The 27,974-nt window shown below is 38.9% G+C and overlaps 1 protein-coding gene across 2 annotated transcripts in view; it reads right to left on the bottom strand.

The window, feature by feature from the left end:
- LOC126819685 (adhesion G protein-coupled receptor L2) overlaps positions 1-14,821 on the bottom strand; it is a 75,388-nt gene extending 60,567 nt beyond the window's left edge. For both annotated transcript variants that reach the window (XR_007679721.2, XM_050547863.2), the window contains exon 1: positions 14,663-14,821. Coding sequence is in view for 1 of the 2 variants with exons in the window: in XM_050547863.2 (XP_050403820.2) it covers positions 14,663-14,735 (73 nt within the window). In the remaining variant the exon portion in view is untranslated. The remainder of the gene's footprint in view (positions 1-14,662) is intronic.
- Positions 14,822-27,974: the final 13,153 nt, after the last annotated feature.

The raw sequence follows: 27,974 nt of genomic DNA, 5'->3' as shown, positions 1-27,974 counted from the left end.
TCAAATCAAAACACGTTTTTAAGTTCGACAATAAAACATGCGATATGTCATCACATGATGGTAATTTGTTGCGTTACTAAACACATTTTAAATCCTGTCACATGTAATTCCTGAAATAATGAAATGTGATATTTATAATAGGCTTTAGTTGACAAGTTTAAAGGGGAACACTAGCTAGTAAGTACTTATGTCTCCAGTTATGCGTATATCTAAGGGTGAAATCAGATATTATAACTCACGGTCAAATCAGATATTGGCAAGCTTTATGGGGAATACTAGCTAGTAAGTACTTTTCTCTCAGATGCGTATAACTAACGGTCGATTCAGATATTGTGTAATGAACTTAAACTATAATGTGTCTTATATCTATTTCATCTATTTCCGAGAAACAGACGTCTCTATTGAATCGGGATTAACATCATTACTCTGCTTTATTCTATTCTAAGCAGTCTTTTATAATGTGTGTGCAATTTTCACATAAAAGGAAGTGGCATCAGTTCTTCTGTGTGGGGTAAAGCACGAGACTAAGGTTATGCACCCGATTAGATTTTATTACATACTTCGAGAAGGTATTTGTTGAGTAATAAAACCTTCTAGTAGTTTATCGAGGGCTGGCCGTCCTTACCGCACGGTACAAATATTATCACCACTAGAAGCAACAAATTCCAGAACAAGCCAGAACTCATACCAAAATGGCCGCTTTATACAAATGAGTATTTAGGGGAATACTAACCCGAACCCTGACCCTAACCCTTTTAAGAGAAGTAAAAACTAAATTAGACCCAAGTTCAGTCTTTTAAAAAGGGTTAGGGTTAGGGTTCGGGTTAGTTATCCCCAAAATTCTCATTTATATAAAGCGGCCATTTTGGACTCCGGACGCACCCGAACCTCGATAAACTTCTAGAAGGTTTTATTTGTACCGTGCGGTAAGGACGGCCAGCCCTCGATAAACTACTAGAAGGTTTTATTACTCAACAAATACCTTCTCGAAGTATATAATAAAATCTAATCGGGTGGGTTATGTTGGGGAAAGAAAGACTGAAGAATATAACCCGACTTTCAAACCATAAGTTATTCCGGGCATAGAATATACCCCAAAGATCAAAGAGATTTACCGTTATAGGTTTATAAAGAAAGAGAACGCATACCCTAGCTACATAAAGAGCATGTTTGAACTTGGATTTCACAAGCTTATGATATACAATTAGGATATAGGGACCTTATTCACAGAATACACACTAAAACATTTTAAAAATTCAGAATTTTCATTGCCCGGGAGTTAAAATCAAATGGCAGATTTTATTTCTTAGCCAACGAAAAATTATATTAGTTTAGGTATTCGTTATTAATTTACGTTTTCCGCCGTGATTTCCCTTTGTCAGTGGTGCAGAACTAGTCGTTTGGATGGGACGACAAACTGAGGTCCCATGTTCACATTGGAGTGCACTTAAAAGATCCCTTGGCAGTTGGAATTCGATATAAGAGTATTACCTCCCCCCATAGCACACTGTATGGCGTATGCCTGTCTTCATTAGCCCAGGGGGATCACGTGGCTAAGTGGGTAAGACGCTAGCTCGCTAGCCTGGAGGTCGGGTGTTTGATCCCTGCATTGGCCGAGAAAGTGCATCCAGATTTTCCGGCGTGGTTCTCCCTTGTCAGTGATGCAGGACGGAGGGGCTGACAAGGAAAGCTGTCTAGTCGTTCGGATGGGACGAAAAACCGAGGTCCCGTGTACACATTGGCGTGCACGTAAAAGATCCCTTGGCAGTTGGAATTCGATATAAGAGTAGGCCGTAGCGCCGCTGCCCGTGCCCGGGCAAAATTTCCCTCATAGCACACTGTATGGCGTATGCCCGTCTTCATTAGCCCAGCCGGAGCTGAACAGTAGGACGTTAAACCCCATTTCAATTCAATTCAATTCAATATTAATGTACGACGACAGCTATATAGAGATTGATAGAAATTGCGATATCATCATGTTTCCGTTATGTCATTTTTCACTTTACACCGACAATCTTAATTGCTTCATCCACATGTTACACAATGACAGTAATCGCATAATAATTTTAAGTGCTTTATATAAAATGAAATGTGGGTTTAACTAGGCTCTATTACATGTTATTGACAGTTAAATCGTCCTTATTTTTAGCTTCTGTGATGGTATTTGTATGTTCACCGTTATTATGCCTTGAAATGGAAAACTAATTCGTCCATTTGGTATTATAGCACTGAACTGCTAATATACAAGTTAGACATGTACATATATTTACTCGGAAAGAGAAAAATGGATGTCACCGTATGTCATAGGCCACTACTCCCAGGCCATCCCATCACAAATCGTGACCTATAGACCACTACTTCCAGGCCATCCCATCACAAATCGTGTCCCACGGGTCACTACTCCAAGGCCATCCCATCACAAGGACAGCTGTCTAGTCGTTCGGATGGGGCGTAAAACCGAGGTCCAATATAAAAGATCCCTTGGCAGTTGGAATTCGATATAAGAATAGGCCATAGTGCCGCTTCTCGGGCTCAATTTCCCTCATAGCACACTGTATGATGTATGCCCGTATTCATTAGCCCAGTAGGAGCAGAATAGTAGGACGTTAAACCCCATTTCATTTTGTTTCATTTCATAATAATAACAGCAAGGAAAAGCAAACAAACTATTCCCAGAAAGAAGTTACCCAGTTTGTAAAAAACCCAAAAGATTAAACTGTAAAAATATGCTTTCTTCTTTACTAGACTTTCCAAATAAACAAGAAGTGGTATCAGATGTTCTATCAATAGAATGGATTATAAAACATGTATGAAACTTGATAAATCACGTAATATGAGCTCGGCGTGTGAATGGATAATATTTCTGTAACAGTAGATAAGTACAAGAAACGTTAAATATATCACGTTTTATGAGACAGAAACATTATTTTTATCGTGTAGAATATACACATCGGTCTTAATAATTATATATTAAGATATATTTTTATATCTGTTCAATCTCAATAGAGTCTGAGAATATTCAGGAATGCACATGTCATCGTGATATAAAAAGGAAAAATATAAGATCTTAGATTTTCGTTGGAATTATTTTGCAAATAGCAACTTTTAAAGTAGCTAAGTCTCTAACTCAATATCATCTAAAATCTTCGACATTGAAAACACGATTTATTTGTCGGTTTAAATCAACATTGATGTTGTGATCTTACCGGGAAAAGATGGCCTTCTGATATCCAATATTTAAGACAAAATAAACATTTTACAATTGGTATACGAATCGTGTATCACAAAGCGCTAATTGTAATAAGGGGCTCGAAAAACGAGGCTAGGCATATTCCTGAAGTCATGTCAAACGGTGACGCTATATTCTTATCTGGAGAGAAAGCTCAATAGGCTGGAATAACCAGACGCTAGAGATTGAAATTCGATGGAGAATACTGGCGTATTTCGCCGAACCTAATTGATTAAAAATTACAGTAAAAACAGAAACGTTTGAATGTAAATCAATTTATATACATTCATATTACATTATTGTATGCGTTGCGACCCATTTGTGTCAATTTCTAGGTCCCAAATATTAGCGACTTAGCTCCTTTAAGTATATGATCAAGGAATATAGGGGTGGGTTGAACTGCTTGTGAAAGAAACGAAAGAGAATCTAGTACAGTTTCAGCTTGACTCCTGGAAGAATGAAGCGCAACCTGTTCGAGAGAGAGAGGGAGAGAGAGAGAGGTTTAACGTCCAATCTGCACAAACTAGGTCATTTCGGGACTAACATATGGTTCAATTTTATTTCAAAAATTCGTTTGCGCTTAGGGTTCTTTAGCAGTGGGAGGAAACCGGAGGACCCGGAGAAAACCCATGAGGTTGGACAGGCAACCGCGCTAACCATTCGGCCACCCCCCACCCCCTCTCCAATGGACGATTTCACAAAAAAGCTATGGTACTTTAATTTGTGCGGAATATCTACACTGTAATGGATTACTAATATAGCAAAGTTATGGATTATTAATTTGACAAAATAAAGGATTACTAATCTGGCAAGATCATGGATTATTAATTTGACTGATTGCGGATCTGTCAAAATTATGGATTATCAATTTGACATAATAAAGGATTACTAATGTAGCAAAATTGACAATATTATGAATTACTAATTTGAACATTTTCAGCGAATTATAGCCAATTACACGAATTTTGCGTTTTGTCTTGCTATTTACAATTTTCTCTCGAAATTTGTGGTTTTCGACTGTTTGCGACGACATTAAGATAAAATAAAACAGGATGTTTTTTTGTTTTTAAAATTCATCTTGTTTTTTCTTCCCAATGTTACTTATTGCAATCGTAAATTATTTAATTAAAGCAAAATGTCTTCGTAGTGTGAAAGATATTTAAAAAGACATTTAAATCGCTTTAGTGAGATTTAGGAGTATTTGATTTCACGATTAGTGTCTATAACATACTCATAAATATTTCTTTTTCTCAAAAGAGATTTTTTTTCCATCTCTCTAAAGGGAAAATTAAATGCATAGCATATTAAGCATATCAGGGCATATGTCTTATCTTAGGAAAGCTTAAAATGGCGAATTAGAACATTTTTAATGTCAGATCAACTATGAATTCCGGTTCGGCACCGAAAGATATGTAAAGATGAGTTTTACTTTTTTCTTCTTTTTCTTTTTAAAAAACAATTTTTTCTTAATTGAGAAAATTAACACCAAAAGAAAAGTAAAGATAGGTTATATTTTTTTTTAAATAACAAATTTTTTTCTTAAAAGATAAAATTAAAATTCATGCTATGTGAACGTTATCAAGCCATCAACAGCAGCCTTATCTGAAACATTTTTAGATATTTTGCATTGTCTAGAATATTAGCAATGTTAGATGTGCTGTCAAGTTGAGTTCTACACGGCACTAGACCTAAACATATTTCTTTTATGTCGAAACATAAAAACCTATCCTTTAGAACCATTTTATTAGACGGAATTTTCGCTGTTAGATTTCATTAAACTAATCGCACAGTGCGACTCGGTCGTGATATAAGACGCTTTATTATGATAACGATGCGGGGGAGTTTGACTCTTTATTCATGTACTTTTAATTTTATGACTAATTTGACAGCGTTTCCCGTCTTTGACCTCATCGTTATATAACCAAAATCAAATAATATTCTTACGCGGGTCTAAAAGATCACGATGTGCGAAGAGGCGAGTTACAGTGTACAAATTCTAAGAAATGGGAAATTATGTAAAAGACGAAATATTGTTTAAAGGGCCAATCTCGATTATATTTTGGAGAGCAAAACTGGTTGATTTTGTGTTAAAACCCTTTAAAATCCTCAGCCTTAGGGCTGAGCAACTAACTCAAAATATGTGATACGTTTTCAAACAACTTAAACCCTTCAGTCTTCATCTGGAACAGGAGACCTGTGTCCTAAGCCGTATTATGCGGTGTCTGGATAAAACCAGACTTTTATTTTATAAAAATAACGTGTAGACGAAATCTACCTTTCGTTATCAAGTACAGCACGTGGGTCATGCACTGGAAAGACCTCTAAAGGAACGGCAATAGTTTATCAGGTCACCCAACGAAAACAATTGACCCGGAATCTTAAAAGGGTTACGTTCACTGACTTTTATTTCTAAGACTCGGGATGGCCCCTTTAATTACGTTCTTACTATTTCAGCCGAAGAGTCCAGAGGAAGAACGATCTGAGTCACATTTTTGTCTTTTCGCATAAAAGGCAAAACAGACTTTTGGACGAGAATGCTTGACGCGAACAGAACAACGAGTGGGTTTACTTACAACTTCAAAATGATGTTTAATACGAATCATAATTACCAGTCCAACAACTGACGTCCACTTTTCAGCCAAATTAAGGTCAAATAAAGGGTACAATTGACGTATTTGTTCGGGAGGCCATTTCACAAGGGCCTTAGTTCGATTGTTCCACAGAAAGCTTATACAATTTGCTACCAGATGGCGCCATTAACTGGGGTTCGTTAAAAAAGTGACATAGATCGTTCTTCCCCGGGGCTGTTCAACTGTATTAGACATTATTACTTATTACCCACACTTTCAAAATACTTAATGATTTGCCACGAGAAGGCCTGTTATATTGTCACGACGTTTCGCTGATCAATCCCACGTAAATAATACAGGAATTATTGTTGTCTTCGTATTTGGTATTATAAACATCGAATTTGATTGTGAGAATCGCGATCGTTGAGTATGGCGCGGGCTCACTAATCAGGAGGTCCTCGATGGTAAAGGCTAAAAGCTAAGACCCAAAACAGATTGCGCCATGTGTAGACGAGATAAAATAGCACTCTGTATGGCCTTCATTAGCCCAATCGGAGCAGAACAGTAGGACGTTAAACCCCATTTCATTTCATTTCTCGTATTTTGTTTTCCATCTCCAATTGGGGATCTTTAGCATTTACCCAGTGGTACACAGGGACAGTGACACAGTATGGCGTATGTATGTCAGTCTTCACTAACCCATTGGCTATATAAAACCCCATTTCTTTTCCGGGGTTGGATGGCCGAATGGTTAGCACGTGCGCACTGTATCATAAGGTCTGTCATTGAGTCAACTGGTGGGGTTTCCGTTCCCCAGCGAATTATTGAAATAAAATTGAACCATTTGTTTGTCCCGAAATGACCTAGTTTGTGTCGACTGGACGTTAAACTCTCTCTCTCTCTCTCTCTCCCTCGCTCTCTCTCTCTCTCTCGCTCGCATTTCATTTCATTCGAATATGATTGCCCTTTAAAAGATCGACGGTGATATATTTTGTTAGCATGACTAAAGGTCGCCTTATGTTGGCTTTTATTTGAATTTAATATCCACTCGATCCATCAATGCTGAGACAATATTTACTGTTGTATTAAATCGGAAACTCGGGAGTGGTTCATTGTTATGTCATTCTGATTGACAGCACAGAATAACAATTAGCCTACATCGTAATATTTTAAATGTGTAGAATTTGAAATGTTTACATAATTTTGTATTCCCGAAATAGATGGCATGTTACGTGTGTGTATATACATAGAGAGAGGAATTGGGTTTAACGTCCACTCGACACAAATTGGGTTTAAAGTCCACTCGACATAAACCAGGTCACTTCGGGTCATATATAGTAAGTGGGTGACAATCGCACTAAATAAGGAATATTCTAAAATATTTCAATGAAATTGAAATGAAATTGGGTTTAACGTCCTACTGTTCTGCTCCGACTGGGATAATGAAGACGGGATATTTCTATGATCGGTCTGTGTCCAGGGGTCTTTAAAAGTAGGGGGGTGGGGGGTGGGTGCAGTACCTGGAGAAAATCCACAAGGTTAGATAGGTGACCCTATATACCCCTTATTCCCAAAAACTTGCATAGACAACACGCCTAATGATCCAAAGTACACCATATTATAATTTAACAGATAAAATTATAAATTTAAAGAATTATAAAATAAAATTTAACTGAATCACTGCTTCGTGATAAGTCAACATACATGTAGAACTAGGTACCTTCACACCCACTGTCTCGAGACTATTGTCGCTGTAAGATAACATTAATAGGCCCACTGTATATTTGAGGAATAGGAGTAGTTTTCAAGAATCTAAACGAATTAATAGTTTGGCCTGAAACATATTTACAGAAAGTGTTGACACAAACACTTGTGTTACGTCAAATGCCCCATCATTCATTGAAAGCCATTTCTCCGATCTTCCTGCGTGGAACGATATACTGGCCTAGAAATATAGGGCAAGTTGTTGATCGTCCATAACATTTAAAATATGTAACGCCTAACCAATCATACTCTATATAACTGATGAATGAATAAAAAATAAAACAGGGTTCAGACCACAAATTAGTGTACCGACTGGGCTAATGAAGACGAGCATGTCAAATATTTAACAGTAAATCAGTCATACTAGTTTACATACTAGATAACGAATACTAAATAGAACAGGGGGTCACGGTGGCTAAGTGGGTAAGACGCTGGCTCGCTAGCCTGGAGGTCGGGTGTTCGTTCCCGGCATTGGCCAAGAAGATTCATCTGGATTTTCCGGCGTGGTTTCGCCTTGTCAGTGATGCAAAACGGAGATCCCGACAGCTGTCTAGTCGTTCGGATGGAACGAAAAACCGAGGTCCCGTGTACACATTGGCGTGCACGTAAAAGATCCCTTGACAGTTGGAATTCGATATAAGAGTAGGGCAAAATTTCCCTCATAGCACACTGTATGGAGTCCGTCTTCATTATCCCAGCATAGGAGCAGAACAGTAGGACGTTTAACCCCATTTCATTTCATTCCATTTAATTTAGTTTACATACTAGATAACGAATGGGGGGGTTGGATGGCTGAATGGTTAGCGTGCGCGCACTGTATCATAAAGTCTGTCATTGAGTCAACTGGCGTGGTTTCGATTTCCCGGTTGTACGTGACAAGGAGTAGGGTGGTCTGTCCAACCTCGTGGGTTTTCTCCGGGTCCTCCGGTTTCCTCCCACTGCTAAAAACACATATGCGCAAGCGAATTTTTGAAATAAAATTAAACCATATGTTAGTCCCGAAATGATCTAGTTTGTGTTGAGTGGACGTTAAACCCCATTTCTCTCTCTCTCTCTCTCTCTCTCTCTCTAGATAACGAATACTAAATAAAACAGGAATCAGACCACTCAATAATCCTTATATCCTGTATCTTAAACATGAGAGAATACAAGACCCAACAACACCCCTGATTCCACTCCGCTAATATTAATTACCTACATTTACGAAACTAATTAAATAACAATAAAAACAGGAGTCAGGATACTTAATAGCGATTGGTGATTAATATTTATCTTTTAAACTAGTCAGAATAATCTATGACATCATCGATGTCACGCGCTTATAAAAAATATTAATAATTTGGCCATTCTTCTATAAAGCAATCTTAATCATGTTTGACAGTCTATTGTACGTTGCTGTGATTTGATTGCATTGTTTCAGGTGTTTACAGGTGTTTACAGGTGTTGTATATTTTAAACGATTGGGATAATTCTGGTCTATAATCTGGTTTATTGCCACTTGTAGATAAATCTAAATAGGTCAGATTATTTTTAACGTGTAAACAGTTAGAACCAAATCAATCGGACTATAATGTCATATATATATAGATGAATGACTAACAGCTTTATAGATATGTGACAAATCAATAATATGACAAACAGCCAATGACTAACGGTTGACAAATTCATCTATTTTCATGCCTAATTAGAACAACGCTTTCACACACATTCCTTGTTTTAATGAGTCAAATCTTGAATCATCTATAGGAAATATTTCCCAAGACTGACGTGAAACCGATGATCCTGATAGAATTTTTTTACAATGTGTTAAAGGGGTATTCTCACTCCGGGTGTACTAAGAAGGTGCCTGCGAGTAAGGTAGGCCCGCGGGCTCCTAATACCTGGTTCCCACTGTCGTCCGATTGTCCATATTATATCTCGCGAGTGTGTGTGTGTGTGGGGGGGGGGGGGGGGTCCTGTTATCACTACCACCGAGAAAATAAAATCAATTTTGAACAATATCTTATCAAAAACATACATGGACTCCTGATAACTACCAAATATATGACGTGGTTTCCCCTTGTCAGTGGTTCGGGGCGGAGGGCCTGATAAGGACAGATAGTTGTCTTGTCGTTCGGATAGGACGAAAATCTGAGGTTGGAATTAGGAGAAAAACACATATGCAAGTCTCGGAATTGTGAAGTACTGTATACCGTCTATTCATGTATAAGATTATCTCAGATTTGTGTAGATCGGTTTAACGCATCAGATTCTGTCTCTGTGTCAACCAGGCTGCGGAAGACGGGGAAATACGCCATGCAGTGTACTACGCAGAATAATAAGTTGGACGGCCAGCGGCCTTTCTGATCACATGCACGTCAACGCGTAAACGGATTGACTTCGGTTTTTTCGTTCTCATACGTCCTCACAACTGTCAATGGTAAAACTAGACCGGGAAATCTTTTCGGTCCACGTCAGGCTCGAACTTGCGTCACCCTTGTTATTGGGTCAGCGCTATACTCATTGGGTCACCATGGCTTCACTTTTTCAAAGAAAATATATAAAAATAAAACGAAATGGCTTTTAACGTCCTACTGTTCTGCTCCGACTGGGCTAATGAAAACGGGAGAAAATATATATACGATTAGCTTGTGGTTAAACATGGGTTATACACCTTGATTGTTTATTTCTATAAATATACTAGAAATCATATTTCACATTTAGACCACAGTTCATTCACGTATATAACAGCCTACAGCGACTACAGCTGAAAATGGGTGGATAAACTGTCCCTACTATTAATATCATGTGTTAAATCGCTTGTATTTAGGGCAGGGCAGCACAAATCTTAGAAATCTACACTAATTGGTGTGAAACGCCCAAGGCCGTTAAAGCCCCAGTTACCCCTCCAGAGTTTCTGTTTTTATTTTATTTTAAATCTAATGTTAGTAATACGACACAAATATTCAAATTTTGTATGTGTTTCCTCTTGTCAGTGGTCTGGAAATCGGCAGCTGTCTAGTCGTTCGGATGAAACGAAAACCGAGGTCCCGCGTACACCTTGGCGTGCACGTAAAAGAACCCTTGACAGTTGGAATTCAGTTGTTGTCTGGGATAAAGTCCATCATCGCACTCTGCATGGCGTATCCCCGTCTGCATTTGCCATGTTGAAGCAGAAAAGAGGGACATTAAACCCCATTTCATTCATTAATTCATTTCTTTATTTATTCTTTCGTTCAATCAAATTATATTTACTACGTCTATTATTTGTTACATCCCCAATATTTGTCTGTGGCTCAATTGGTAAAACGCTGGCCTGGAGATCGCGGGTTCGATCCCTGCATTGGGCAAGAAGATTCATCTGGATTTTCTGGCGTGGTTTCGCCTTTGTGAGTGATGCAAAACAGAGATCCCGACAAGGACAGCTTCTAGTCGTTCGGATGGGTCGAAAAACCGAGGACCCGTGTATACATTGGCGTTCACGTAAAAGATTCCTGGGCAGTTGAAATTCGATATAAGAGTAGGTCATAGTGCCGTTGAACGGGTAAAATTTCCCCCATAGCCCACTATATGGCGTATCTTGCCCGTCTTCATTAGCTCAACAGGAGCAGAACAATAGGACGTTAAACCCCATTTCATTTCATTTGATTTCTATATCCTATTGTTTACCCTTTGAGATTAGAGATAAGAACATCCCGAATTTAAATATAATATATACCATACTAATAATTCATCAGGATTCGATGACATCCCATTTGTCAAAAGAAACCTTTGTTGAACAAAATATTTTCATTTTTACATTTCCTAGGCGGTACACGTTCGATTTTAAAACTCATGTACATAGTTCTAGATCAAAATAGTCGTGACGTACAGCCATGTTCGTTCAACCGTGTCTGATTAATAAAAATATACTTGCTTTGTCATTCTATGAACTTAAATTGTATGACCTTTTGTACTCCTAATTGACTTCCCCATTCTTTAAGATGATATTTTTGATATTATATATTGTCTTGATAGTGTCGATACATAGCTACAGGCAATAGGCCCATTAAAAAGGTTAATAAGATGAATAAAGGGCTTGTTTTTTGTTGTTGGGATTTTTGCTGATGTAAAAAGTAAACAACTGACTATTATAAATTGAATTTAGAGTAGCTAAGTCTCTAAATCAATATCATCCAAAATATTCGACATTAAAAACACGATTTATTTGTCGGTTTAAATCAACATTGATGTTGTGATCTTACCGGGAAAAGATGGGCTTCTGATATCCAATATTGAAGACAAAATAAACATTAATCGTGTACCATAATGCGTTTCAGCGCTATTTGTAATAAGGGACTAGAAAAACGACGCTAGGCATATTCCACAAGTTATGTCAAACGGTGACGCTATATTCTTATCTGGAGAGCATACGCAATAAATACTATCGGCGTAGACTGGAATAACCAGACGCTAGAGATTGCCAGTCGATTGAGACTTCTGGCGTATTTCGCCGAACCTAACTGATTAGAAATTACAGTAAAAACAGAAACGATTCCATGTAAATCAATTTATATACATTCATATTACATTATCGTATGCGTTGCGACCCATTTGTTTCAATTTCTAAGTCCCAAATATTAGCGATTTAGCTCCTTTAAAATTACAATATATGACATTGTTGAGGATTCACAGAAAACAAATCGGAGATCGAGGAATGGGGTGGGGGTGGGGATATGGTAACGTTATACACGAACTTTAAAAACAGGACTTATTATTAGAGATACATTATGTAAGATTTAGATAATAGTTTTAAAAAACTAGATAATGTAAAATAAAGATATACTGTTTATAGTTTTGACAATATGTGTGGATTGGTTGTTTATCGTAACCACGTCTGACCATCCACTGACAAACTACACCGTCATACTGTCATGCGTGCTCGGTAAATCGATGACGGGACGGGCGTCCCTAGTAGCTGGAAAGTGGAAAGGGACACCAAGGGAGAGGGGTGGGGTCTCTGCTGAAAGGTCCAGACAGAGGGAGTGGGCGGGGGGATGGGTGTATCTTCAGCCTGAGACACTATATCCAAGTCATATCTGTACCTACAGAACAAACACCCAGATTATTTGACAGTACCAAGATGGCCGCGCCGTGTTCACGAGACCTTAACTAGAGTCAGTTTACTTTGTTTACACAAAAAAAGAAAAAAAAAACGTGAGATCGTTTTTGTCATGTACTTCATACAGTCATATTGTTTTTTTATAGCAACGACAAGCTGTCGACATGATGCTACCACAGTTCAATAGCACCAATGATTCATACCGCATGGCAGCGAGCACTTCGTCACGAACTAACCACACCGTATACTCTGTCGTCTGCTTGCGTAAAATCGATGACAAGAACAATACAACATATTTTAGTTCTGCTTCAGTGATGTCATTCAAGATGTCTTTTGTTCGAGAAACATCTTCATAATTTAAAAGTCAAATATTATTTTAAATAAATAAATGTCAACTTAAAAAGCAGGGACGTGTAGCTTTCAATGGCAGTCTTTTACTCTTATACTCTCCACCCTCCTTTTTTAGCACGTAAAAAACAGACGTCATTGAGTGATAGTTTTAAGAAAAAAACATAAACTTTTCATTAACCTGTCATATCAGTCATAAATCATGGACATTTTGTGACAATAACAGAAGATCCAACCTGTAGGCTACGTAATATAATATTTATTTTCTTACACCCGAGTTCATACCCCTGAGGCCTGAGTACGACTCGTGAGATACAGGCGAGGGGTAAATCTATTTGTTAAGGGCAGGTGTAAATAAGGTTAGGGCACGTGACTGTTGGCGTGATTGTAGGTTAGGGTTAGGGTTAGCATTAGGGCTAGGTCCTGGGTTAGGATTAGCGATAGCCTTGTTTACATCTCGTGACCTATGACGAAAAAGTGAGCTAGCCTTATCATTTAGCACTAACCGCAGGCGAGTATATGTATTATATTCGAACGTAGCTTACAATGTTGAGAATACTGATATATTTATTTCGAGCCACGCAGGATAGAGACGAAAACCCGAGGTCCCGCGTATATATTGACGTGAACGTAAAAGATCCCTTGGCAGTTAGAATTCAATTTAAGAGTAGGCCATAGTGCAGCTACCCGGGCAAAATTCCCCTCATAGCACACTGTATGGCGTATGTCCATCTTCATTAGCCCAGTAGGAGCAGAACAGTAGAACGTTAAACCCCATTTCATATCTGTTCATTAATTTGTTATCCAGAAATAAATAGGCTACCCGATCATGACACAGTAAAATTCAAATCCAGTAAAAAAACACGTTGTTACTGATTGTATCTCTATTCTCGTTCAACTGTCATCCGTAAAAAAAAAACGTTGTCGCTGAATGTATCTTATTACGTTCTACTGTCATCCGTAAAAAAAAGGCCTCACATAGCCTACAAACACAAACACGGTAAACTCTTATATTTGCATTAGACAAGCCGAAACATCCAGGGTTCAATAACCATCTGGGTTGTTGAATAAAATTGAAAAGACAGCAACATGAATAGAGAATCTCTTACGTGGGTCTTTTTTTTTGATATCACAAAATATCAACACAAGTCGATAATGTAAAAAAGAACGAGGTGCCGAGTTTTGTTTTTACTTTATCGACGAGTGTTGATATTTTTTGATTAAAAGTTGTTAATTATTACACCAACCCTATCCATCCTTTTTAAATGACCAATCAATTTTCATGTAAAGCGATGTCTCCTAGGAGATATCGCTCAGTAGAATAAGATAAGATAACTTAAGATTAGATTTTATTGTATCGAAACATCCATTGTGGACATAATAATACAATATAAACATATGTACATGACATGAATAACAAGATATGATATTTTATGTATGAGAGTTAAATATCTACTGTAGAATGGTTAATAAATGTTAATAACGGTAAAATTGTTAATGAACACGGCTTATACACATGTAGAGTATGTTGGGTTAGACGAGCCAAAACATTGAATGAAGGGGTCAATATTCTAATATTCAATTGCCGGTGAATAAATTGAATAGGCCTAGACATAACAGGCCTACAAATCGATATTAAAATGGTAGAAAAGATAATATGTTTAAACTTACCTAACGGTAGTAGTAAAGTTGTTATAAAAATCAGTCGAACGCTGATAACATGTAATCCATTCATTGCCGACATTATTCAGTCAGTCGGAGTCAGTCATAACAGCGTACAGTCCCAACACATGTGCTATATATCATTTCACTGAATAACGTAGTTGAGTGTGTGAGACCAGGTTACCATCCCTCAGAACGATTTGATTGGTCCAGTATAAAGTCACGTGGTCTACTCAAGCAGACACAGAAGGTGTGGTCTTGTGGCGCGAATATTATTTATTTATGATCAGGTAGCGTTATATCCTGAAGTGTGGATTGTTGATATGATTATGCATACAGTAATTAAATATGACGCTCTTAGAATTAAAAAAACAAGTGGATGATTCGCATACAAATTGGCAGTGCCACGAGGTAGGCGTGTTATGTGACAAAGCGGGACAGTTTGCATCTGCCTAAGGTCATTTCATAGACTAAATACAGGGTCAGATTAGGATCTTTAAGATCACTGAAAAGATTATCTTGGTTTTGAATGTGCGTGCGTGCGTGTGTGTTGGGAGACGGCGGGGAGGAGCAGTCTCTGTATCAGCTTCACAGTTGATTATAGTCTGGATAAATTAATTATATGTCCAATTAATAATTTAGATAACATTTCAGGCCAAAAGAAAGACCAGGGGCCTGTTTCACGAAATTTTAACTAAGATAAAATCCAAATTTTAGTAATTTGATTGGATAATATTAGATTGATTTTAGTGCTTAGCCAATCAAAATTGAAGTATCTACTAAAATTTGGATTTTATCTTTAGTTAAGATTTCGAGAAACAGGGCCCTGCAATGGGCAGATTTAGCTCTTGCATAATGCATGTTTAATATGATTATTACGATAACATCATTATTAATGTGACGTTATAATGTATGTTAAAAGGAATATCAGCCCTAATATGGCCCGGTCCCCTTCTGTGTACACAAAGATATGTGTGTACACAAAGATATCTGCAGGTGATATAAAGAAGCCAGTGCCACTCATTATCGTCGGATAAAATCGTTTGATGGGCTTCTTTAATCTGAATAAATCCAGGCCGTTAATATTTTGTTTTCTTTACTAAATGTTAAAAAATCACTTTGAGTATCCTACAATCAATTTGACTTGGCTGAAAGATACATTATACAAGAGCTATATCTGTCTATTGCAGGCCAAACTATTATTTAGATATTTATCACATGACAAGTCGGGTGGTTAGTTTGTGTCGAGTGGACCTTACCCCCCCCCCTCTCTCTCTCTCATGACACCCAACCGGGTTTATATGATAAAGCGTTAGACTTTTTAAAAGAGACAGGATTTTATCATAAATTTTAATTGTATATATATATCATATCATTTTTATATTTAATATTTATATGCATAAAAGTTATATTTTATTTTTAATTGTATTAACTGTGATATTGTTTTTATTTATGCATATAAAGTTTTTCTGTGATATAATTTAGCCTGTCTCGTAATATTCACCATATGTTTGGCGCAATATAGCCCGGTTGGAGCTGACGTGCCATAAAATCACATTTCATTCATTCATTCTCTCTCATGACAAGCCTATAATAGACTCTCCACACCATCGAATGACAGAGATTTAAACCCGATCGTCATTTAATGATTTAATTTAAAAATGGTGGATGGAGGCTGAGTCTCGATTAACATGTAGGCTACCGTTTCCACGATAATAAACAATCTATTCCACATCTTGTCAAAACTTCGCTCAGAACATTTTAAATTTTAAATATGTTCATTTTGCATTATCTATATTTTTAATTATTATAACAATGACAACCAGTTCTTTATCTAAATCTTACATAATGTAGGAGCCACGGTGGCTAAGTGGGTAAGACGCTGGCTCGCTAGCATGGAGGTCGTGTGTTCGATCTCTGCATTGGCCGAGAAAGTTCAATGGAATTTTCCGACGCGGTTTCCCCTTTGTCATTGGTGCAGGACGGAGGGGCGAAAATTCAAATCCACGTAAAAGATCCCTTGGCAGTTGGAATTCGATATAAGAGTAGGCCATAGTGCCGCTGTCTGGGCAAAATTGCCCTCACAGCACACTGTATGGCGTATGCCCATCTTCATTAGCCCAGTTGGAGCAGAACAGTAGGATGTTAAACCCCATTTCATTTCATTACATAATGTATCTTTAAACTATTATAGCAAGAACGGCGAACATTTTATCTAAATCTTACATAAGGCATCTTTAATCCGTGACGAATTAAATATTGTCTCAAAAATGCACATGACAATCGGAGGCTTTAATACAATTTTGACGTTGCTGGCTTAAAGGAATTTAAAATTATGGAAGTAAGAACGGAACACACATTCTTTAATCCCGTATAAACGAGTTTCGTGTGTAGACAACAAGCTGCCATGGTATATAAGTGACAGGTAGATATTAATATTGGCATGTCATATATGTCAGGCACGACATGTATATCCATGTTGACATAAATTAACACCATACACGCTTTTGTTGTAAAATTCTCTAAGATATTAAGTAGTATGTGCAGTAGTCTGGAGCAATTTTGGAATTCCAGACATTCCAAAGGTCTGACGTCACACATTCCTAAGGTCTGACGTCAGAGCATTCCACAGGTGTTCTATTTATAGTTTGAATATGGTTATTGTTGACTGAACAATGAGGTTATGAATAATAAAAAAGGTCTGCAGGTGTTATATTCTTTGATCGTGTTTGACTTTTGTAACGAGGGTATGGGGTCCTCGAATTGTTTATTGGAGGGTAGGGGGGGAAGATATTTCGCTTTATAGGCAGGTGTGCAGAGGTTACATTGAGTTCACGTCACGCGTAGTTATACCTGTATTAAGGGACAATGACCTCCGCCATTAAGCTTGACAGGTGATTTTGTCGATTTTGTTCTAAGCCAATAGTTTTAATCTACATATTTGTGACAGGGTGTAGTTAAATTTTGGTTTTAAGTTTCGAAAATCTGGGTATAAAAGGGGGTTGATTACACGTTCAAATGTAGAATTGTTTTATGAAGTTGAAAACAAGAGATTAACATTATGAGTATTGACTTGTATCGAAAGGATATTGGAAATGATTATTTGGTTGTAAAATGTATTTGGCAAGAAGATGTGTGTTATCACATCAGACTGTATGGTTACGGTTTTAAGAGTGATAGATATCCAACACCCAATGGTATCATGTTTTTCGAGCGGCAATGGCAGGCCTTGATGAACACTGCCTCAGAGATAGATGAGTATTTACAAAAAAACATTGTAAAGAAATCAGTGCCTATTGGTAATGACGTGTACGTAACGATCGACAACAAATACCCTGGAGTCAACATTCGTAAATTTTGGTGGTGTGAAGAGGAACGAATGCCAAAACCTACCCGAAAGGGTGTTCATTTAAACGTGAAACAATGGGAGGCATTGAAAGTTAGCTTCAGAGAGTTGTGTGAAAATAATTTTACGGGTGAGGAATCACCCCTAGGTGTAGTAGGCTTAGCAAAGGCGGAGACTTGTGTATAATTTCTGTCCAACGTATTTTGTATTGGTCGGTCTGTGCGAACCAATAATATAACGAGTTGTATATATATATATAAATAGATGCCTAACTATTGAGTTATCATACGAAACAGCATGGCTTCACCCAAGATATCAGATGTTTCAGTCGGTTTGACATTGAGTTTAGGGGACAATGATAATACAACCCCTGAAATATTACTGAAGGCTGGTTATTTAGGGTTGAAGCGTAAAATGGTTTTTAAGATGACATTAAAAGAGTGGAGTCGGGTTGTTGATCGTTTCAAAAGATATTTATCCTGTACAAAACCTACCAAATTTGCCATCAACAGTGAGTTAAGCTGTGAACTGGGAACCGCCCGCCAAATGGTTCTGGAGAGAAAAAATGGTAGACAATTGGTGATACCCGAAAAAACCTTTTCCGACCTAACAGGCGTGTCTCGAGTTACAAGGTCGTTCAAGCGCGGCCGTTATCATGTGTATGGTTGTTCGCCTGCCAAGTCGGGTCTCGGGGTAAAGGATTGGAGTTTGTTAAAATCTGGACAGGCGTGGCACAATACTCCAGAGGATTGTGTTTCTGCAGCAAACAATGAAGGATGGGACCAGCCTGATTGCTACAGCACGGAAGTACGCGTAGAAGGGGTCTACGCCGAAAATCAACTCATTTTCCACGAGGATCTTGTAGATGCGGAGGAACACGTTACACACCTCGTACCGTGCACCATGTGCTCAAAACCTATGCATGTCAATGACGATCATTACTGTCCTGCCGAAAATATACGTACGTTAGTTGTGCAAATATTGGGAGACATGATCAACACGGAGATTTCAAAAAGTGTAACCGGTCGCTGTGAAGGCTGTCTCAATGGTCGTGGAGGGCAGCTTGAACATACATGCCTGGGGATCAACTATTGGTTCGATGAAATCAACTTTGTGGACTTGTACTTCGAATCCTGTTTTCTAGAGTTGAACAAAGATCGTTTTTTACAGATAGCACGATTCGTCCCTGAGATTCGCGATCAGAGCGAAGAGTTGTTTCTACACGCAACGTTGTATTGGAAACCTCAAATCCTAGAATGTGTTCACACGTTGACTAAATAACTTTTTTTTTTTTTTTTTATGATTATAATTTTCATTTTCTATATGTATTACATTTGTACTTTGATATAATAAAAGATTAAACATTTTTAAATGGAATTAGTTATTTTTACCCCGGCTAACGAAATGGATGTAAGGCTAAAGACCCCATTTACATGTATGATATCAGGGCCCACACAATCGGGTAAGAGTCAATTGGTCAGGCGCTTGATTCTAGAACTACCACAAGTTGTCGATCAACCCATAGATCGTATCGTGTGGTGTTACGGTGTTTGGCAACCTTTGTACGAAGAATTAGCGGGTATCGTAGAATTTGTCGAAGGGTTATCCGCTAGTCTAAACCCCAAGGAAAGAACACTATTGATCATTGATGATTTGATGGACGAGACAACGGACAAAGTATCAAAACTCTTTACCCGCGGAAGTCACCACGAAAATACTTCCGTCATTTATATTGTTCAAAATCTGTTTCATAAAGGTAAACATCACAGGACGATCAGTCTCAATGCCCATTACATGATTATATTTAAGAACCCTCGAGACATGTCTGCTATAACGCAATTAGCCAAGCAGATGTACCCAGGGAAAACTAATTTTGTTCGTGAAAGTTACGAGGACGCTACAAGGAAACCCTATTCGTATTTATTTCTCGATTTGAAGAGTACAACCCCCGACCTTTTGAGACTTCGGAGTAGTATTTTCCCTAGGGATAACCCCACGGTGTACGTACCAAAGGTATAAAAGCAATTGATTTTCGACTGTACCTACACATAGTTGTCCGAAAATAGATAATGTATGGTCTAGATCGTCACGCCAAGCTATTACAAGCACTCAAGCGGGCCAAACCAAGACAGCGAATACATATTATTAAAAACGCAAGTAAACCAGTCATTGACGCATTGTGTGAGTGTTGTCTTAACATCTTGAAAGGGAGAGTTCGACTCTCGGCATACCACAAGAAACGATTGTCGAAACACAAACGTAGTCTAAGACATTTAGCGGACCGTAAAGTCGCCCTGAAACAGAAGAAAAAAATCCTGCAGAGGGGTGGATTTCTTGGTAGCTTGCTAGCACCTCTGGTAGGGATTCTAGGGAGTGTGGTACCTAAAATATTCGGGTTGTAATGGAATTTACTAAAAAGATGGCTCTAGTACCCGAGAGTTTGCTGGAAAATTTGCAAACACCTAAGCCCCTGATATTACAGCCACCCTCTGTGAGAAAAGTTTCTGAATTAGACGTTGAAATACGTCGCATCCTCGAGGACCCCGAAATGGATGATTCGGAAAAGGTCGAAAAGTATGGACAACGGTTAAGGGAATTTATATTTCATAAAAATCGTGCCGTTGAACCACCTACTGTATATGTCAAACAACAACAAGGGTTAAGTACTGGTCTTACTACCAAACAACCGGTTATAAATAACAGAGATCCAATCAGTGAGGTACCGCAAGCGGAACCCTCAAGAGTTATTGAGGACCCTCCATTAAAATCGGACATCCTTGCTACAGTTCCGAAATCAATGAAAACTAAGGCAAATCTATTAATAGAAAAATTATATCAAGCCCCAAACGTCACATGGGACGGTAAAGGAATGGTCACAATAGAGGGTCAGTCTGTTCCCGGTTCAAATATAACGGACCTCGTCAATGATTTGCTACGAAAGCGTAAATATTTTAACCCCATAGGTTGGCAGGTTTTGGGGCGTGCATTGTCAAACAATAATTTACCTCAAGATTTGATAGGAAATGCAGATCGATATCATTACATAAACAATCCAGCTCTAATGGGGACGCCCAGTCGTAAACAGCGTTCACGTTCACACTCCACGGGTCACCCAACCCAAACTCGGCGTTGGGAGGGACATGCAGGATCTCACCCCTATATAAACGACACGCCAAAAGTCAGCCGTGACCTTGAATCTGCAACCTTACGTCGTAAAACACGCCGAAGACAGGCCTCCCCGGACTGGTTACCTTACAGAAACAAATGAGGGTCGGGGTGAACCGTTTGTTGACAAAGATTTATTATAACCCCGAACACCCAGCTTCGTATGGGGGTATTTACAAACTGTATCGATTTCTTAGACAGAACAACCACGCAGTCACACTTAAAGACGTTCGTACCTGGCTGTCTAAACAAAGTGCCTATACGAAGCACGTGACCCCCAGACGTCGATATAAACGTGACAGAATCATCGCATCAGGAATTGATCACATATGGCAAATCGATTTATCAGACCTTACCTCCTTGAAAAAACACAATAGAGGGCATACGTTCCTATTATGTGTCATAGATGTTTTAAGTAAATATGCTTGGGTGTATCCGATGAAAAGTAAAAATGCTCAAAGTGTTGTGCAAGCATTTACCCAAGTTTTGGAAAACTCACAAAGAAAACCCATTACTATACAAACGGACAAAGGTACGGAATTTGTGAACAAATCCTTTCAATCAATGCTCAAGAAACGGGGTATTGGGTTTTATGTAAGTCAAAATGACGACATTAAAGCATGCATCGTCGAACGTTTTCAAAGAACGCTCAAGGGACGGATGTTCCGTTATTTTACGAAAAACAACACGTATCGATACATTGATGTTTTACAAAAGATCGTCAACGGCTACAACAAAGCCAAACACCGCAGTATACAAATGGCCCCTGCTAACGTACACCCCGGTAATCAAGACCGTGTAATGGACATTCTTTACAAAAAACACACAAAGCCAAAAGAGAAATACGCATTTAACACTGGGGACTATGTCAGAATATCCGGGTCTAAACAACCGTTTAAAAAAGATTATTTGGGTTCCTACAGCGAAGAGATATTCCGAGTGTCTCGGAGATTGCGGCGTGATCGACCCCTGTATAAAATAAACGACCTACAAGGTGTTGAGATCAAAGGTACATTTTACCGTGAAGAACTGATTAAGGTTATACCTCCTAAACATTACGATATCGAACAAGTCGTTTCTAGAAAGACGGTACGCGGTTCAAAATATTTATTAGTTCGGTGGAAAGGGTACGGTAAAGCGTTTGACAGTTGGATAAAAGCATCCGACGTCCTACAAAAATGACAACGTTAAATCCACAAGTTTACAGCCGTGTCCGTACGTTTTTACAAGAGGCAAAGAGACCCAACTGCGACGGCGAGTTTTGCGAAGTCATTGTGTACGCATTCATAGTGCTCATCACGCTGACCATGATAACTGTTGAAATTTTAAATACGGTGATGCTAAACCAAGAGGTAGCGAATAATAATTCATCGCGGTTGTAATATTTTTTTTTTTTACTTAAAAAGGGGTCGGTATACAGGTGTATGTGGATCAGTCACGACGGAATTAGACAGCCATGGCAGAGCGGGACGATCAAATATTTCTAACTCTCCCATCTAATAATTCAGTTAAATATTTTCCTAGCAACAAGATCAGCAATTATACAACAAAATTGGCACGCCCACTCCACCTTGACGGGGCCTGGACATGCGGACTCGTCGAAATTCAATACCCTTGCAGTTGGAACAAAATATACCTCAAAGATTGTTGGCTGGCATACCGTAGTAAAACGGAAATAGAGGGACCACATCGCTTACGTTTTTCAATACCCGATGGTTACTACGATACTGGACACGACATAATCAATCATTTCAATAAATCGACGTTGGAGGTTGGGGCATCATTATCTATCGTGAAAGATCCCGAGGGTTATGTCTTATTACTCCTAGGAAGAGACGGTCGAAAAGTCCATTTGTCCAAGAATTTAGCCCGGATATTCGGGTTTATGAAAGAGAATGAATTTACAAGCAGTGTGAAAAGTGACACAAAAGTCGATTTAGATTCCAATTTTCACAATATTTATATTTACACTGATATTATCGAAAATCAGTTGGTCGGTGATACAAGCGCACCGTTGTTGCGAGCTATACAGGTGGATCTAGCTAAACCCTTTGGATCGGCTGTATATAAAACGTTTGACAACCCCTATTATATACCAGTTAACAAACATTACATAGACACGGTTGAACTCGGACTTTACACGGAGCTAGGACAACCAGTACCATTTGAATTTGGACACGTTCTTTGTAAACTGCACTTGCGCAAGGTCGAATAATGACGTGTCTACAACCCTACAGGTGTGACGATGCAAAGATACGACGTTATTACCTCAGTCAAACAGGTGACGGATTTCCAATTTTTACGGGGTCACCGTATCAGAAAGGTTATGGTTTAGGATCGGTTTTCTCAAGTTTATTTCGAGTAGCTACGCCCCTCTTAAAGTCGGCAGCCAAAACTGTCGGGAAAAAAGCACTCACCACGGGAGCCCAGATTTTTGGAGACGTTCTTCACGGTAAAAATTTAAAAACCTCTGCTAAACAACACTTGTTACAAGCGAGTCGCGATCTGGGTACAAGAGCCTTCAAGAGCATCGCGGGTCCTATAAAGGGGGCTACTCGGCAAGGGGGTGCCAAACGTCTAAAACAAGTCCGGGGTAAGAAGCGAAAGCGACGTAAGCAGACCTCATCGGACATTTTTAGTTGAAATTCAGACACCGTTACAGACCCCCCCCCCCACCCAAAAAAATGATCGATCCGCGTTCCTGTGAATGCCTAAGTAGCGGGCTCGATATCTTCAGTGCACCAAACACCAAAATAGATATTGAAAGTGGGAAATGGCACGAATATCATCCTATATCTAATCTAGACAGTGGTGCCCCAATCGAATTTTACATGTCGGGGGCAGGTGAAGAATATTTAGATCTAGCTCAGAGTTTCTTTACCGTACGAGCCAAAATTTTAAACTCAGATGGCACGAATATAGCAGATGCCGCTAACGTGGGCCCTGTGAATAATTTCTTACACAGTCTGTTTAGTCAAATCGATGTGTCGTTAAATGGCAAGAGAGTATCACAACCAGCGGCCGTCAATCCCTACCGATGTTATTTGGAGAATCTTTTGAGTTATGGGACGGATGCTCAAAAATCACATTTATTATCTTGCCAGTGGCGTTTAGACACCCCCGGGCATTTCGAAAGTTGTGACGCCTCCGACGGCGGCAGTAATAATGGTTTCAAGTTTCGAGCCAAATCCTTCAAAGGTAGTAAATCTGTGGATATGCTGGGGAAACTACACCTGGATTTGTTTAGTCAGAGTAAATACTTACTAAATGGAGTTGATATGAGACTTAGATTTGTACGTTCTAAAGATGCCTTTTGTCTCATGGCAGCCACGAATGATTTTAAAGTGGTGATCGAAAAAGCGTCGCTTTTTATACGTAGATTAAAGCTGAACCCTTCCATCATAGTCGCACATGCCAGTGCCTTGATGAAACGAAATGCGATTTATCCTATTCGACGCGTAGATGTAAAAAGCTTTACTATACCTGCGGGGAATCGAAGTTTGGATAAGGATAATCTGTTCTTAGGGCAAACACCTCGACGAGTTCTCGTAGCTCTGGTGTCGAACCAGGCCTTTTCAGGAGTCGCCGATAAAAATCCTTATCGCCTGCAGAATTTTGACATAAATCATATATCGCTCCAGGTTAATGGGGAGGATGTCTTCGCTAAACCACTGAGTCCGAATTTCAGCGAAACCCTAGGTTACGGTTATACACGAGCTTTCAACACCTTATTTTCCGGGACGTCTAGTCTTTTCCAGGACAAAGGACCCACCATTACGATGAATGGTTATCGAAACGGCTACTGCATATTCTGTTTTGATTACACCCCAGAACTTTCTGACGACAATACTGTACATCTCAACAGAACGGGTAATGCGAAACTCGAAATACGATTCGGGACAGCCTTGGTATCTACTGTGAACGTGATTCTATACAGTGAGTTTGAAAACAAGATAGAAATAGACAGTGCTCGAAATGTTATAACAGACTTTTGAGATGAATACAAAACATATCACAGTCATGTTAAAAAGCGACCCCCAAATAGCCCCTCATTTTCGAGGTGTTTTTGCCCGTGACAAACTACCCAAGACGTTACAGCGTGGACTATATATTTACAATACCCATACATCCAATAAGAAGGGTGAACATTGGTTACTTCTTTATGTGGGTCACCATGAGGTTGAACACTTTGATTCCTTTGGCCTTAAACCCCGCCATAATGGCGTTATGCAAAGGATTATGAAAACGGGGTTGCCACTCGTATACAGCCGGAAGCATCTACAGGACTTGTTCAGTGACGTATGTGGCCAATATTGTGTATTTTATGCCTATCATCGCTGTAGAGGTAAAAACATGAAAAGAATTATAAAAACATTTTCCCGAAATCACCGTGAAAACGACAGATATGTCCGGCGTTTTATTGCTCTTAGATTTAAAATGTAAATGTCCATATCTGTATGACCTCATGTATGTTAAAATGTAACTCTAGATGTAGAATAGTTGAATAAAATGTTTTTTTTTAGAAAAAACAAAACAAGGTCTTATTTTTTTATATTTTTTATATCACATATGCACAGGGTTATCAACAAATGGTGTTACAATATACGTAATTACAGTTACAATCATAATATATATATATATATATATATATATATATATATATATATATATATACAGACATACGTATCACTATTCGTTTTGCTTGACAAAACCATAAGCCTTTGTATCATAGGAATCCCTAATTTCTACACGTTTATCGTAATTGAATGATAAGGTTTTCGACTTCTCTTTCATAGAAACCACAAACACTTTACTGCGGTGGAAAGCTTTCGGGTATGTGACTTTGACCTTACGACAGTGATCGTGCACTAATTCGACAAACGTTTGAAACTCGATACGTTGGCAGACATCGTGGTTAAACGTAATACCTTTAGATTTAATAGTATAAAAGATTTCACGTGTTTTTTCGTTTTCAATTTTCAAAGCGTAGGATTTGGGGGCAGTGGCGACGTATTCAAGTATGCGACAGTCGGGCGACGTTTCGCTCGTAAATTCGCCTAAATAATTTCCGGTTGCAACAGGCGTGTCATTATCGGTCTCTGTAAAAATGATGGAATCAGTATCGAAATACAGAACCCGATGGTTCAATTTATCTAAATATTCGTACAGTTTCATACGGCCGTAGGCCGCAGTGAAAGCCCCTATAGGCACATTCACGTGTGGGGCATTAGTGACAAGATCTTGCCGCTCTGTATACTGAACTAGGACCATTTCTTCACTGAGAATTTCGATATTCCTGACAATTTTTGTACCGTCATAAAGATAATCGTAGAAGACGGTTGGGTCGTGTGTGATAACAGATTGTATTCGCGTATCCGACCTTTCAGCGAATTTACCCCATAAATTATTTAATGCGGTCTTCGCCAAGTATCGTAGCCCCGGATTTTTAGATATTTTATTTGCATCGAGAGTAATGTTTTCGTGTTGTTTGTAAGCTTTAATATATGCCAAACGTTTTTGTTCGAGAACCTGCCAGTCGATATGGCAACACGTATCTAGATTATCACACAAGTTACACGCAGGATTAAGCTCATTTGGATACCCCGAACTCTCTTGTTTAATTTTGAGAAACATGTTGATATATTCACTGAACAGGTCTTTTTTGGGTAGCTGTGCAAATATATCGTCTTCCGGGATATCAGTATAGTCGGCACGGACGGTAGACACGTGAATATCGTAGTCTTTCGGATCAATCGGGGCGTCACCGCTGCAATATTGTCGTGTGTGTGGGAAATTCCATACCTCGAAGATTTTGAGTATGCGATAACCTTTTTTAATCGCTGCGATAACTTCAAATATAACCCAAGTACCTGTCAGTGACCTATCATCTGCATTGTGAGTACAGTCCGTCTTGCTACGATTCAGAGCACATTTAGAACATAACGGAAATAACAGTTTGCCGTTGGACCTAAACGGCAGGACGGGTATGTATAACCCCCTTGGAGGGAGGATTTGACATTTAACAAACCCTACATAACTCTCCAAAGGTAAGAAGTCCCGTAGAATAATCAAGGGATTTCCTACTGGATAAATCGCTGATTTATTGATAAAGGGGTAAAGTGACGTAAAATCCAGATATCGAATTCTTTCGTTTTCACGGGCCTTGTGATAAAATTTTAATAAGTTCGTCCTGCCACCATAAAAGGCGTCACGTACTTGCAAGGGGTCCGTCAAAGGTGGTGTTCTTGTTTCAAAGTCTAAATACGCCGGGGTATTTACGAGTTGTCGGTGTTCGCATTCCCATATACAACGAACGCGACGGTTGGGGGCCTTCAGCCGTTCCAAACGTGCCAAGTGTTCCTCGTACAACGTGGTCATAGTTTTGTTATTGTATGGTGATGTTCGCTCTCTGTTTTTTATACAGAGACAGCCGTGGAAAACGCAACCCAAGTATTCGATACACACTTCGGTATTATTTTCCATATACCAACCATCTACATACATATTGAAAATGACCTTTTCACCACCGTTACGGGCATGTTGTATATGACGGTTTTCAATGTATTCCAGATATTGCATGTAACGTATACTTGAATTTGAATACTGACGGGCGACTACATACTGACCCTGGGGTGCTATAGCAATCGTAAAGGGAGGTAAGAATTTTCTCCGGTAGACAAGGTTACACAAGGACGCAATCGTAATAGCCTTTTGAAAGGGCGAGATTTTGGTCAGCTCTATGAAAAGCCTACGAAACCGAGCGCATGCCAGCCTGAGGAGAATTACATCGCTTACACAATAGTTTGTCAA

Source organism: Patella vulgata, chromosome 4 (genome assembly GCF_932274485.2).
Source record: "Patella vulgata chromosome 4, xgPatVulg1.2, whole genome shotgun sequence".
NCBI lineage: Eukaryota > Metazoa > Mollusca > Gastropoda > Patellidae > Patella > Patella vulgata.
Note: the sequence above shows the minus strand (reverse complement) of the source record. Positions and strands in the feature narration are given on the sequence as shown.